At 39.9% G+C, this 13,899-nt stretch overlaps 1 protein-coding gene across 2 annotated transcripts in view; it reads right to left on the bottom strand.

Annotated features, from left to right (window-relative positions):
• Window positions 1-1,432: 1,432 nt before the first annotated feature.
• The window catches only part of mbd5 (methyl-CpG binding domain protein 5), a 30,448-nt gene continuing 17,981 nt past the window's right edge, over window positions 1,433-13,899 (bottom strand). For both annotated transcript variants that reach the window (XM_042513054.2, XM_042513053.2), the window contains exons 6-10: window positions 9,896-10,116; window positions 8,707-9,816; window positions 8,076-8,143; window positions 6,356-6,431; window positions 1,433-6,242 (exon numbers count right to left, since the gene is read on the bottom strand). In XM_042513054.2, the coding sequence (XP_042368988.2) occupies window positions 6,180-6,242; window positions 6,356-6,431; window positions 8,076-8,143; window positions 8,707-9,816; window positions 9,896-10,116 (1,538 nt within the window). In that variant the 3' untranslated portion in view covers window positions 1,433-6,179. The remainder of the gene's footprint in view (window positions 6,243-6,355; window positions 6,432-8,075; window positions 8,144-8,706; window positions 9,817-9,895; window positions 10,117-13,899) is intronic.

The following is a 13,899-nucleotide window of genomic DNA, read 5'->3' as shown; positions in this document are numbered from 1 at the left end:
TAAGTTATTTACCATAAAACATAACTAATTATGCCACCAAAAGCAAGAAATTAGTAAAAAAAAAAAAAATGAAGGAAAAAAATCACTCAAAAAGTGCAGAAAATAACAATAATGTTTTTTATTCTAAAACATAATTGTAATTATGTCCCTAAAATAGCAATAAATTAGCATAAAAGAAAGAAAAAAAAATGTGCGGAAATTTTTAAAAACGTTTTCAAAAACATAATTTAAACATGTAATTAAAATGATTAGAAATACACTGTTCTGGGTAAGTTCGCCATAGATTTTTGATGATTTTTAATTTAAGTTTCTTCATCACTTTTGACTAATTTCTTGCTGTTTGCAGGACTTTTTTTCCCCCCAAATTGGTCATCACATTTTTGAAAGAAGTCAAACCATTAACCATTAACCCTTAACCCTTCAAAACCAAAGTAAATAGGTTTGATTTCTTTTAAAACCAAATGCAATAAAATATAAAATTATAACTATTATAATTCTTATAATTATAATTATAAAATATGATGCCTTGTATAAACCAAAATAACTGAGTTTTTTAAGTACAGCTGAAACAATTAGTTGATTAATCAGTTAGTCAAATAACAGAAAGTAATTGCCAACAATATTAATAAAAAAATAAGTCAATTTCAAATTTATTTTTTGCATGGCAAAATTGTAAATTGTAAATTTTATAAATGATTAAAATTGCAAATACAAATAAATTTGGTAGCTGACTATAATTTTTCTTTTTCAGTTGTTAGATTTTGCTGCAATAAAATGACTTTTGAAGTTTTCCAGCACATAATTTCCTGTATTAAAAAGGTAATAAATCCCAATATATCTTATTGCAATACTCAGTATATTGCAATATGTTTAAAAACTGTAGTAAACTCTCCTATTTGCCCACTAGAGGGCAGTGTGCAACAAGAAACACTTGCTTTAAAATACACGTGGATTTGAAATATGAGCAAATTGGCTTAATTTCTTTCAACATAGGAAGAAGGCAATGAGCAACAAAAGAATGAATGACCTTAAAAAATAGCAACAAAATATTTTTCTAAGAAAGCAAAAAAAAAAACCTGAAAAAGATATTTAAAAAACAAAGGAACAAAAGAAGAAACAACCTAAGAATAGCATCATGTTATAAGACAAGCATTAAAAAAGTTTTTTTTTTTTTTTTTAAATCAAACAATTAAACAAAATACATTGTAACAATTATGTAATATAACTTCAAATAAGATTTTTTTAACATGATTTTGAAAGAAAAAAAAATTGCTCTGGATTCAGAGGTTGAAATTCTTGTGGAAAGCTCCTGAGAGCAGCAGAAGAAATCTGATGCTGCGCTGCAGATTTCAATGAGTTAATCACAATGTGAACTCAATAAAACAACCTTTAAACATAAAAAAGATAACAGAAATACACATCACACATCAGGTTATTCAAGTAAGAGTGACCATGTTTTTAATATCTTAAACATCTGTGCAACATTGTTCAAAATGTTACATCACTGCATGACCTGTAATGTTTCACAATATTTACAAAAAAATGCTGCTTACATCAAACCATTAAAAAAAAGTCCAAACAATCTCAAAATAATGGACTCTGACAAACTATCCCTAGCCCACATTAATGCAAAAAAAGAAAAATAAACAAGAGCAATCAAGTGCACATCATACTTCACGCAAGTCTATTTTTTGTAAAGTATATATTAGTGAGAAAATATATACTTAATTACAAGTTGAAAAAATAAAATACTGACGATGAAAGGGTGGAGGAGGAAGAAAGAGCGGGAGAAATAAAAATCACACTCGCACCTCAACACACACACACAATCACAGGCGAGGAGGGGAAAAAATAGACTGCACAGACCATCTCGAAAACACAAAAAACGCTTTGAACTCTTGACCACAAATAACATGATATAACAGATCCATAACACATGGGTTCCCAACATGAAACCGGGTTCCTGCATGTCATTGCACAAAAAACAGGGCGGGTGGGGTCGGGAGGGAGAAGAGGCAGAATGAACTTTACCGAAAGAGCTCGTGTTCTCGACACCGAACGTCACATTTTGAAAAAACGGCCGGAGGATTTCCTTGCCACAGATTACAGTAAAAACTCTGAGGTTTTCAAAAGTGTGCACACTGGAAAAAAAGGACATTTTGAAAAAGGATAGAGCAGATTTTTACAATTTTTTTGGGGGGAAATCGTGTCCGCAAACAGGTTGGACATAGAAGCTCATAATGTGTGATATTTATCTTTAATAGATTTTTTTCCCCCCATTATTCTGCCCTTTTTTTTTGCTACAAATTCAGTACTTTTTAAAAATTTCCTTGAATTTTTCAGCGTGCACACAACAAAATAAATGTTTTGAGATAAGTGATCAATCTCGTGCAAAAAAAAAAAAAAAATACAGTACAACTTTTATGCACAAAATAAGAAATGTTGAAATTGTTTACTTGGCTGTAATTCATAGTTTGAAGCTCCTCTTTTAGGATATATGGTACATTATAAAACTTAAGTACACAAGTTGCAAAGAAAACTTGTCTGGATACGTTTAATTGTAGTGATTTTGTTTTAGTTTTGAGTGAGAAAGTTTTAAAGTAGTGTTACATTTGGTTCTCAGGTTATTGTCAGAAACATTGTTTAGTGGGAACTTTTGTATTTTTCAACCTGAACCTTGTTTTCTCAATTTTTGTCTTTCGTGACTATTCGAGACAACAATTTTTGGAAATTGTGCAGCACTGAGCAGCAGCTGGCGGCGTCAAAACAGGCCTCAATGTGGTGTTAACGGGGCAATGTGCAATTTTAATTTCTATTCACTTTAAGTGTTTGTTTTTGCCGCTGACAGGTTCAGATTTTTATTCTGAAATCGGCATCGCCAAACCGACTCCATTTAAAAAACAGTAATTCAATCATAGTAAAATATACTCAATTCAAAGACGACAACAAAATAAAATTGGTTGAAATAAACACTTAATTAACCCAGTTAGATGTGAAAATATGCTGCTCTATACGCACTAAAATTACCGTTTATTTAAATGGAGTCTGCTAAAATTGGTAATGGTGTTTTCGGGGTTATTCCTGGTTGGTGGAAAAAGGATCTTGCACTAGAACAACGATTTTTATCTCTCATGATCCTTTTCATAATATTGTCAGACACTTATATTAGCAATCTGAGCCTGTCAGAGGCAAAAATAAACACTTTTAGTGGACGTTAAGTGAGGTTTGCACCATTGCCCCTAGTGGTTACATTGCAGCCTACGTTGCTAAACCGAAAAACTCCAAAAACTGTTGTTCCCGTTCATCACTGACACAAAAACGTGAAAATAGAGTCCTTTTTTAAAAATACAGAACAAAAATGAAATTTGAGCCAGGGAGCAAGAGATGCACGTTAAAGGTAAAGCTACAAATAAATTACTACTTCATGGCTCTTAGCTTAGGACAACTGAAAAAAGGTGAATATTGTTACAAACAAAATGAAAAAGTTTTGAGCACGTCAGAGGAGAAAACAAATTACAGTCCAAGTTGTACAAAAAGAAAAAGTTTCAAACAATCAGAGATTTTCTACGCTTTGATCTTTGCCATCGATTGGTATATTGCACTCGATAACTCTGCTGTCGCTTGTTGGTTTTTGATCTGGAGGAGCAGCTGCTTGTGAGTGTTGATCCAGAGTTCCCAATACTGTGCATCGATTTTAAGACTGATCACGTGATTTCGTGTTTCGGCTTCAAACTTAAAAGTAGTAGTGTTAGAACTGCATTTAACATAAACGCCGTCTGCCTTCTCCAGATGTGCATATTCATAAATAGTATGGTCTTGAAAGCAGACGTTATTACATTTTATTCCTTAAACTAAGAAATCCTTGACAAACAATAAGTAACAAAAACAAGTAGATCAGACTGTAAAAAAGTGTTATCTGTAATGCTCACTTCTTAAATAAAAGGGAACATGAACTTTGTAACGGACTCTGAAAACATGAACTATTCACTGTTAAAAAAAAACAAAACATACATATACACATATAAGGCTTGAGTTCTCAACTCTTGGTAGTATTATTGCCATCTAGCATATTTGTAAAGCTTAAAATAAATATGGAGCACTGTACATAAATAATTTACATCAATAAGCAAAACAAAGAAAAACAAACACAAGGCCCCTAAATGTGGGAAATGCTTCCACTGCTCGAGTTAGTGTCCTTTTGATAATCTAGACTCTGAGGTTGGTTACTCTACCTAAAGCTATCGTTGTGGCAAATTCGACTACGGTCATGAAAAAAAAAAAAAAATCACTGTACAAAACGAGCACGAGAACAAAATCACAAGCAAATGACATTATTTATCAATGCAGCCTGTGATTCGTGGTTGGAGTTGAAGGAAAAATCCACCCAAAGAAACTTTTAGGAGTCACTTTATGTTGCATTCAGACAACATTTCAAAACTGTGGGGGGTCGTGAAATTTTAGGCAAATTATATACTCCAATTTATGGAGTAAATGTCTTCATTTTGTCAAAATAATGTTTTTTTTCGAGGGGGACATGTACGCATGGACATCTACGCCTAAGCATTTATTTTAATTTTTGCATTTAACTTATTTTTTTATTTAGCTTTTTTAAATTGTATTGTCACAGTTAAAATATGTGGATCATGCTTCCAAAATTAGGAGAGCTGCTGCATGTGTACGCAGTTACTGTTGTGCATGTCAACTGATAAAAACAGCTGCTAACTGGACAGTCAGGTCGCCATCACGTGCTCGATTTCCGTCATCAAATAATCTGTTGGTTAGTTATTTATTTTAAATTTATTTACATTTAGTTTTCTAAAACTTTTCCGGGCCTGGAAATTGCTAAATTTGCAAATTGCATGATTTTTCCAGGCTTTTTTATGACAGTCCAAAACTTGTACTCAACATTTAATCACACAAATTTGGATCAGGGGCAAAAAAATGCTCAATCCAGACATCTCTAACAATAAGCATTGATGGCTACAAATGCGTATGCCTAAAAGTAATCATTAGTTGCAGCCCTAAAAATTCTTTTTGCATTTTGCATATTTCCTCATATTGTGCAGTCCTAATTTTATATAGTATAGTACATACTTTGTTTTTGCAAAACTCCTGAATGCATGGAGCACAAAATGACAGTTTAAAGGTGCCTGAGCGTGGATTTTTCCTTCTAAAAAAACGGCAGGTAACCAACTTCCTCTCGTCTGCCAGTTACAGTGATTGGTAAACTGAGAATAATCACCTGCTAACCAAACTTTTTAGCACAAACTGGCTCTCCGAACACGATAATGTCGTGTCAAAGCGAGTGGTGGAGCAGATGAAGATTTACCAACATTCGTCCGGCCGCTTGTTATTTCCCAACTTAACTTTGGGGAACATTGAACACTTTCTGCTGGTAAAGTTCATTCTGTTTTTTTGTTTTGCTTTTTTTAAATCTTTTTTTTCCTATACAAATGAACACTTAACTGGTGTGTAGTGACTTTCGAAATGGAGAACTTAAAGTCATGCCTGTTCCACTGCTGTTCCCTTACAAAAAAACTCAAAACAAAACAAAAAACCAAAATAAAAACAGCACGTCTTACAGTTCGTCATATAAAAGCTTTAGGCTGTATTCTTATTTATCCTATGCATGCGGCCGTATGCAACCGCATTTCTGAATAGAAACCAAGACATTGGTACACTTCTGCTTTGTTTTTGTACAATAAAAGATAAAATGTGCATTAGGTATGCTTGTACATGACATTGTACAATATTTACATACAATTCTTAATAGCATGAAATTTCAGGATTATCTATATACATATTGAAAATGTATCAGAAATATTTGGACTGTCTATTTTTCTTAAATATGTAAGGTAATGCTTGTAGCTTTTTTTTGTTTGTTTTACTATCTTATACTAGAAAAAAATAGTTAATTCAGTGAGCTGTAGACAAATTGCAACTGATGTTTTTCTCTATTTTTTCTTCTTTTTTTCTCTCTACAGTTGAAACTGTATTGGTGATTGGAGTTTCCAGCACCTTCTGTGGTCAGTCATTAAGTCAAGTTGATATCATGGAACAAGGATGTACCACTGAAAGTCCATGTGTAGCACCTGTGAGAGAGCTCAGATCGCATCAAGGCTTGAACGGACGAAGTCTCCGAAGGCTTTGAGGACGTTCTTGGGCCGACACATTCAATGTTATCTGGATATCTTCCTCCTCTTAGGCTTGGGGAGCTTCACCTGACGATCCCTTGATGGGATCTGGGGGCAGACAGAAAAAGAAAGGAAAGCTGAGGTTGACGTCTGCACACTACGGTCGGCGGTGTAAAAGCACAAGGAACAAAAAAATGACGTAAAAAAGCGTAAACACTCACTGTGCCCGACATCTTATCCAGCTCACTCATGGCCTCGTGGATAGCAGCTTCCAAGTGATTATTCAGTTTCCCCGGTCTGTTGGACATTTACATTTTTGCGTTATTTACTTGCATTGGCTTTACTTTGAAAATCAGGAGGTTAAAATAAATAATGGTGCACCCTGTCCGAATGCAGCAACTGTTTAATCACAAGTTTGTGACTGTGACCTGGCACAATAAGTCATAAGGTTTGGATTTCTCCACATGTTGTAGCATCATATGCACTCGTACATAGTGACCGGTCACGTTATTAGGTGCAAAAGTTCAGTGCACCAATCACATGGCAGCAACTCAATGCATGCAGGCATGAGGACTAAATAAATATGATCTGCTGAAGTTCAAACCGAGCATCAGAATGGAGGAAAAAGAGGTGATGTAAGTGACTTTGAACATGGCGTGGCTGTTGGTGCCAGACGGGCTGGTCTGAATATTTCAGCAACCGATGATCTGGGATTTTCATGCACAACCATCTCTAGTGTTTACAGAGAAAAAGACGAAATATCCAGTGAGTTCTTTGGGCATAAATGCCTTTTTGATGCCAGAGGTCAGAGGAGAAAGGCAGCAGTAACTCAGAAACCACTCCTTACAACCGAGGTATGCAGAGGAGCATCTCTGAATGCACAACATGTCCAACCTTGAAGCAGACGGGCTGCAGCGGCACAAGACCACAGCAGGCGCCACTGCTGTCAGATAAGAACGGGAAACTGAGGCTACAGTTCGCACAGGCTCACCAAAATCTGACAACAGAAGATTGGAAAAATCTTCATTTCTGCTGCAACATTTGGATGGTTAAGTCAGAATTTGGTGTAAATGACATGAAAGTATGAATTCAAATGGCCTCCACTGTCACCAGATCTGGGATGTGGTGGAGCGGGAGATTCACATCGTGGATGTGCAGCCGAAAAATCTGCAGCTACTGCACGATGCTATCATGCAAACATGGACCAAAGAAGAAAAGCGGGTCCAACCTCGGACTGGCAAGGTGAACCTAATAAAGTGCCCGATGAGTGTAGATTATCACATGACCTCTGTGTTTGCCAAAATATGGCGGGTAATTTGCGGGAGAATTTTAATTAACAAATTACACACATAGCAGATTTGCAAATTAGTTTGCAGACGAATTATTACAGATAAGCAGAGGTCTTCTGGGTAATAGATGCTTTTGGTCAGCGCAAATATTTCAGCAGCTGCGGGCAGCTGGTGGCCGGTCGAAAATGTCAGCATATCACCCAACTCTAGGCTGCAATGACAGCCTTTTTTTCAAAACCAAAAACTCAGGTGCAAAAGGAACATGATAAAACTGTTTTTACTAAGGCTCACTGACTGCACTACAAAACAGGAATATAACTTCAATTTTACGTCCTCTACACTGATCGTCATTGATGAGGATGCTGGTATTTTCCCCGAGAACTGTCAGTTTTATCTGCAGTCTGTTTTGCATCATCTTTTTGCAGCAACACAAAACAGTCAGAAACCTGCATGAAGCTGCTAAAATCCTGTTGTCATTTTAACAGAATCAAGGATCCATTGTTGCAAAACATTAATAAAATTCAAGCGGTAGGTCAATTAAGGCAATAATATGAGGAAGACAGAGACGATGTTAACACATCCTTCAGATTTAAGTAACTATGTTAAAAAAAATACAGCAAAAAAATAAAAAAAGGTGAGTGAGTTCACTTACTTCAGGCCTCGTTTGGCGGCGAGCGCCTCCAAATCGTGAGTTAGTGTTTTTAGTTTCTCTGGCTCGACCTGGAAGGAGACAAGACAAAACATCAGTTAGGATAACAATTGGGACAAATCATGTTGTATAAAAAATAAATACAATAATCCATAAAATCAAAATTTATCAACACACTTATTCCACTTTTTGGGGTGAAAAATATATGTCCAAAAGATTTATAAATATGAAATAAATATTATTTAGAAAATGTTTTCATCTGCTTTCTTTTTCTTTTTCTTTTTAGTTTTTATCTAGGTGCACTCCTCTACAAAATCCATCAATAATTGTCGATCAATTATAGACAGAAAGAGAGACATTGTAACCACCTGTTGAAAATTGCTATTCTATTATCATTTTTATTTTTTCGTATCACGTTATTTATTGCAGAAAAACAAAACTGCACTGTCAGTTTTTCCCAATATGGTGCAGCCCTAAACACAAAGCTCTGCAAAACTTTTAATAAAGCTTTCTGAAGACTATTGCTGGCTGGAAATTTTGTTAAGCCACTAAAATCAGACTTCATTTTGCTGACTTTAAAAAAAAAAAGTTGGCTTGTGAAAGAATGACAGGTGGTCACAGACGGGTGTCTCACCTTGGCCTGCTCCCGCAGCTGCATAGCAGCGCTGTGCACTTGTTCGTCCCCGGCCAGCTTGGCAGGCCAAGGCGGGAAGCCCTTCAGCTGGCCCCAGACCAGCTCTCCCATGTTGAAGGTCCTGGACCGATAGTGAAGCAGCTCCGAGGAGGGCGAGTCCGGCTGCCGCAGGTCCTCCTCGCTGCTCAGGCTCTTTGTGTCTGAGGGGCTGGGCGCCATACCGTTGAAGTGGCCGTTGTAGTGGCTGTAGTCTTTGGCTGTGGCCAGGGGTCCCTCCAGGCTGGTGGAGGAGCTGGGTGACTGGTCGTCCCCCGTCAGCTCCTGCCGTGGGGGGCCCAGGACGTCTCCGTAACCCCGGGTGTTGAAGTGGGGGGTGGCGCCGTTGATGTGGACGCAGCGTTCCACCGTCTGCTCCAGGCGCTCCTTGTAGTTCGCAGGTGTCCTGTTGCAGTTGTTGAAGCGATATCCGTCATCGAGAAACGCCTTATCGTGAGCCATGACCAGGCCGTGGTCGTTGGACCCCTCAGTGGGGCAGGGTGGGGCGGGGGCCAGGCTGGCGGGTCGCTCCATGCACGGACTACTCCTCACCTGGGTGGAGCACTCCAGAAACTCCTCGCCACCCCAGGCGCTGTTGTTGCTGTGACCGTCGAAGCCTCCTCCATGCTGCGTCTCCCCGTCCCACTGCCCCCTGGGAGTCCCGCGTCCAGGAGAACGGAAGTAGTCGTTGGCCTCGGGGCCGTCTGGAGTGCTCTTCCCTGGATCCATGTTCTTCTGACCCCGTCCCGGCCTCACCTGCCGCGCTCTGCCTTGCTGTGGTAACGCCTCCGCCTCCGGGTGCCCGTGCAGGACTGTGCTGACCGCCTGGGGGAGGTTAACGGGCTCCCCTATCGAGGCGGTGAAGGCACTCATGGCACTGAGGGCGGGCACCGGACTCGCCTGTGTGGTCCCGCTCACTGTTGTCGTTATGGTAACGTGCATGCCCTTGCTGGCGGCGTCCACCACGGCTCTGTAGATGGCGTCCACCGACTCCGGGCCTCCGCCGGGGCCCCTGTCACCCTCGCTCTGGGGCTGTTGCCCCTCCCTGAACTGTGGGTGCGACAACATCCCCGGCTGTGGACACGACAACAACGTCATGAGGAGAAATGTTTTTAAGAACCGGAAATGCTTCTGAGATCAAAACTCATCCCACCTGGTAGTTCTGGTAGAGGCAGGCCATGGAGCCGGCGTTGGCGTTGTTGCTGTCTGTGTACGGCGGGTTGTCGGAGAAGTGCTGCTGCCCCTGGTAGGCTGGGTGGGAGGCCACTCCCTGCTGCATGCCCTGGTGGACCTGCTGCTGGTACATCTGACCTCCGCCGCTGTTGACGTGTGGCTGCAGGCCGCCCATACCGCAGCCGAGGGACGAGGGGTTTCCTGCAAAGCCATTCGGACAATATAAGTCAGAAATGTCCTGAGCGGGTCGACTGGTTGCCCTCCAATCGTAATCACTTCAGTACATCAACCAAACTGCACAGCAATAATACAGTTTACCAACCATTTTTGTGAAAAAAAATTATAATATTATATCATAATATAATATATTATTATAACCCAATTATTAGGATCTTTTTAGTATTGTTTTACATATACTGTAAAACAAATCATTTTTTACTTTGACTATTGACTGGGATGCTGTTTCTTCGTATTTCTTGAAAGTGCCTGATTTATTGGCTCAAATCCTGCATTATTTTAAATCTTGGATCAACCTTGTAAAGCATTAGTGAAAATTTAATTATCTGAAAATTACACAGAATTTCTCAGTCATTTTTCCATAGCTTTGAAACAATCCTTCTCTAAATCTACTAATTTCTTGCAATTCAAAGTTAGACATTGCCTTTCTTCCAGTGTTTTTGAAAGAAACTGCAGCAGTTAATTCAAGGTTGTGAGGGTTTACATACTCAGCATAAAAAAGTATTAAATGTATTAAATTTGACACCTTGATAGTACACAATTTGAGCAGAAATTAGAAAACAAAGTGAATTAGCCCTCACACGTCCATTCAGGCTTTTGCAATATACTGTTAAAATAATATAAAAAAAAACGGAAGCATGTTGTTGTGTGGAAGCAAATCTATTTTGAGTGGGCGGCACAAATAAATTCAGTCCACAGGAAACCAGAAAATGAATGGCAAAGCTGGGGAGACTGTTTCTCAACTGGGACTTTTACAATCAAAGCAAAACTTGCACATTAACAATCTGTTGCGCCTCCAACTAACAGATGGACACGCTGCCAGATGCGCGGTCCAGACAGACCAGTTAGCAAAGCATTCAAGGACAGAACAGGAACAAAATATATCAAGGCCACAGATGTATCACTGAATGAAGAGAGAGCCCGGCAGCAATGTTATGCAGACAAAGCCGAAGCAAATACAGAATCTCCGAGGCCTGACGCCGTGTTTGTGTGTGGACGAGTTGCGACTGGAGCAGCTGGTGCGATGCTTCGTAGCTGAAGGGCAGCTGTGTGTGTTCTCCATGTTTTTTTCTCCTCTTTTCTTTCTCCCTCTCTCTCTCTCTCTCTCTCTCCGCTCTGACGCTGAGAGCCACGACTCGGCCAAACCCCCTCCCCCCGCCTTCCTCCCCACATCCTCCGCTACTGCTATGATATAGTGACGGCTGTTGCCGGGGGAGGTTGCCATGGGAACCGAGTGATGATTGGTGGTGCTGTCCACTGCCAGGAAGAGCTTGTTGGGGGAGCCGGGTGGGTGGATGAGGGGGGTTACGAGGGTCGGGTGGTGTGATTTTATCCTGCTGGGGGATGTGGGGGGGCGGTCAGCTGGGTGGCAGGAGGTCTGGGGGGGTTTACAATGAACTTTGGAGTATTTGTTGATGGTAAGAGTAGAAGAGGGGGGAGCGTTCAAAGCTCGCTAGCTGTCCAGAAACAGATGGTTAGAGGCTGATGCTAAAAAGCCACTGACTAGGCCACTTTCAGAGCGCTTTCAGTGCTCTTAAGATCCCTAACATGTCATCCAAATTAGCTGCAACTATGGGAAAATAAACGCAGATACTCAGAGGCAAAACATCTGCCATTTGGACATAGAATAATCTTTTATCCCAACAGCCTGTGAGTGCTTATGTGCTCTTGTCACCAGACAGAGGAGGGACCATCTGAGCTGAGGCGAGCTTATTCACGGTATTAACTGTAGATAAGAATTTCTTCCCTCTTTATTTTTAACAACACTGGAAAGCACTACACTAAAGGTAATGTCTGTATCACCCATTCTACAATTATGACACAAGGATGCACATGCATGAGGACATTTATGCATATCAGCTAATAGAGGTAAAAATACTTTAACTTCCTTACAAGCATATTTTATTAATTGTTATTAAAAAAATAGTGTATTCAACTATTACTTACTACTTTATTTAACTTTGTTGTAACTGCAGTTCATTCAGTAATTTTGACATCAGTCAAGCCAATCAGGCTCGGGTCAGGCTTGGACAGAGACTGTGCAGGTTTACATGGGGATGTGCCTGATATCTTGAACCCGATCAAAGCTTTACCGTACATAACAATTTAGCTTCGGGTGTAGAGATTTTGGGATATAAAGCATTTGTCGATATTCCAAGAAATGGCATCACATTAAGAAACAGTACCAATGTAGGCACAGACGGTCCCTTTCTACTGAAAAGTTTAAAGGGTTAAAAGTAGACAGGTGCTGCTAAAACCATCACCAGGGTGTCATTATATATTTTTAAGATGTGTGTTTTTAGTTTTAGATTCAGACCGACACAGAATCAACTGAATTTCGAAGACGTGTCAGGAGAAATACAGACTAGCGAGGCACCTGGCGATAAGAACAGGTGGCCTGCAGCAGACCTCACTGTTATCTCCATTATAAACCATATGAGGACACACAGACACACAATGAATACATAAACTCATAGTCCGGTCCCACAGCCGGCAGGGAAGGAAAAAAAACAACATCTTTTCAAACGCTCACATGAACCCGACTGCACACACACACACACACACACACACTCAAAAAAAAAAACATACAGTCACACAAAGTCATTCACATAAACAGAAGCACACACACTGTAGTACACAAGTAGTCGTTCAAACACACACACACAGGCCTAAACCCTCATCAAAGGCTTCACTCTGGTCTCTATTCAGGGTCTATCGTTACTATAGCGACCGGCTAGCTGGGAGAAGCTCTTTAGAGCGCCCTATCTGGGCCGCTTCCCTTAAAGCGTGATCCAGATCCCATTTCCATCTTCTTACACCATTGACTGATGCGAGCATAGAAATAAAACAAAGAGAAACACTGGCTGACTGACAATTAGCCCAGCTTCCAAAGATGAGGGGCCTGCTCATTAGCTCGGAGATACTGGAGGAGCCCGACTGTCTCGGCTCGAGGCCTATCACCTAAATCCTTTGGTTTTAGTCCACTCATAACCATAGAAACCACATCTTCATCCAAACACTGGCTCATCGTGAGGAAGAGGGGGATATTCAGTGATCAACTGCACAGGATATCAACTCCGTCCTCCAGCCAGCCCGAGGGTGGTCAGTGTGGACTGATTGTGTGCTGTCAGTCACTTTTTAAGTTTAACCTTTTTTTTTAAATTTTCTAAATGAAATAATGGGATTATTAAAGTAGCTGCAAGGGATGGACATGAGTACTAAATCTGACAGCTGTATTCATTCAACATTTATACATAACCTAAATTATACAAGTAGTTCTGACCAAGCTATCTGACTGGTCCACAAGACATTTGGGATGTGCTCGAATTTGCATCAGCACACCTTCCTCATCACTGCAAGAACGACTCCACTGTTCTGACTCACTGCAGGTTTATTGATACAGCAGTATCAATCAACTTCCATTTTACTACATCGAAAAATTAAAGCATCTTCTAAGAAAATACATCTGACCAAACAGCCAACTAAGTAATGGTGCACACATAAACCTGCGCAAATCCATACATCTAATGTTACAGGCAGAATGGGGACCAGACATAAAAGTGATGTTTGGAAGTATTTTCACAAAAAAAACATAATGAATGTGCAGCGCAAGCTGTGTAACGGTAAACTTGCACATCATGGAAAACCTCTACAGAAAGAAAAGCATGCCTAACAAACTATTCCTGCGTTAGACTTTTGTTTCGTGATTAGAAGAGTACTTTTCAGTAATTTAATGCATTATTTTTT

This window comes from Plectropomus leopardus, chromosome 24 (assembly GCF_026936395.1).
Source record: "Plectropomus leopardus strain MGB_pleo_1.0 chromosome 24, ASM2693639v1, whole genome shotgun sequence".
Classification (NCBI taxonomy): domain Eukaryota; kingdom Metazoa; phylum Chordata; class Actinopteri; order Perciformes; family Serranidae; genus Plectropomus; species Plectropomus leopardus.
Note: the sequence above shows the minus strand (reverse complement) of the source record. Positions and strands in the feature narration are given on the sequence as shown.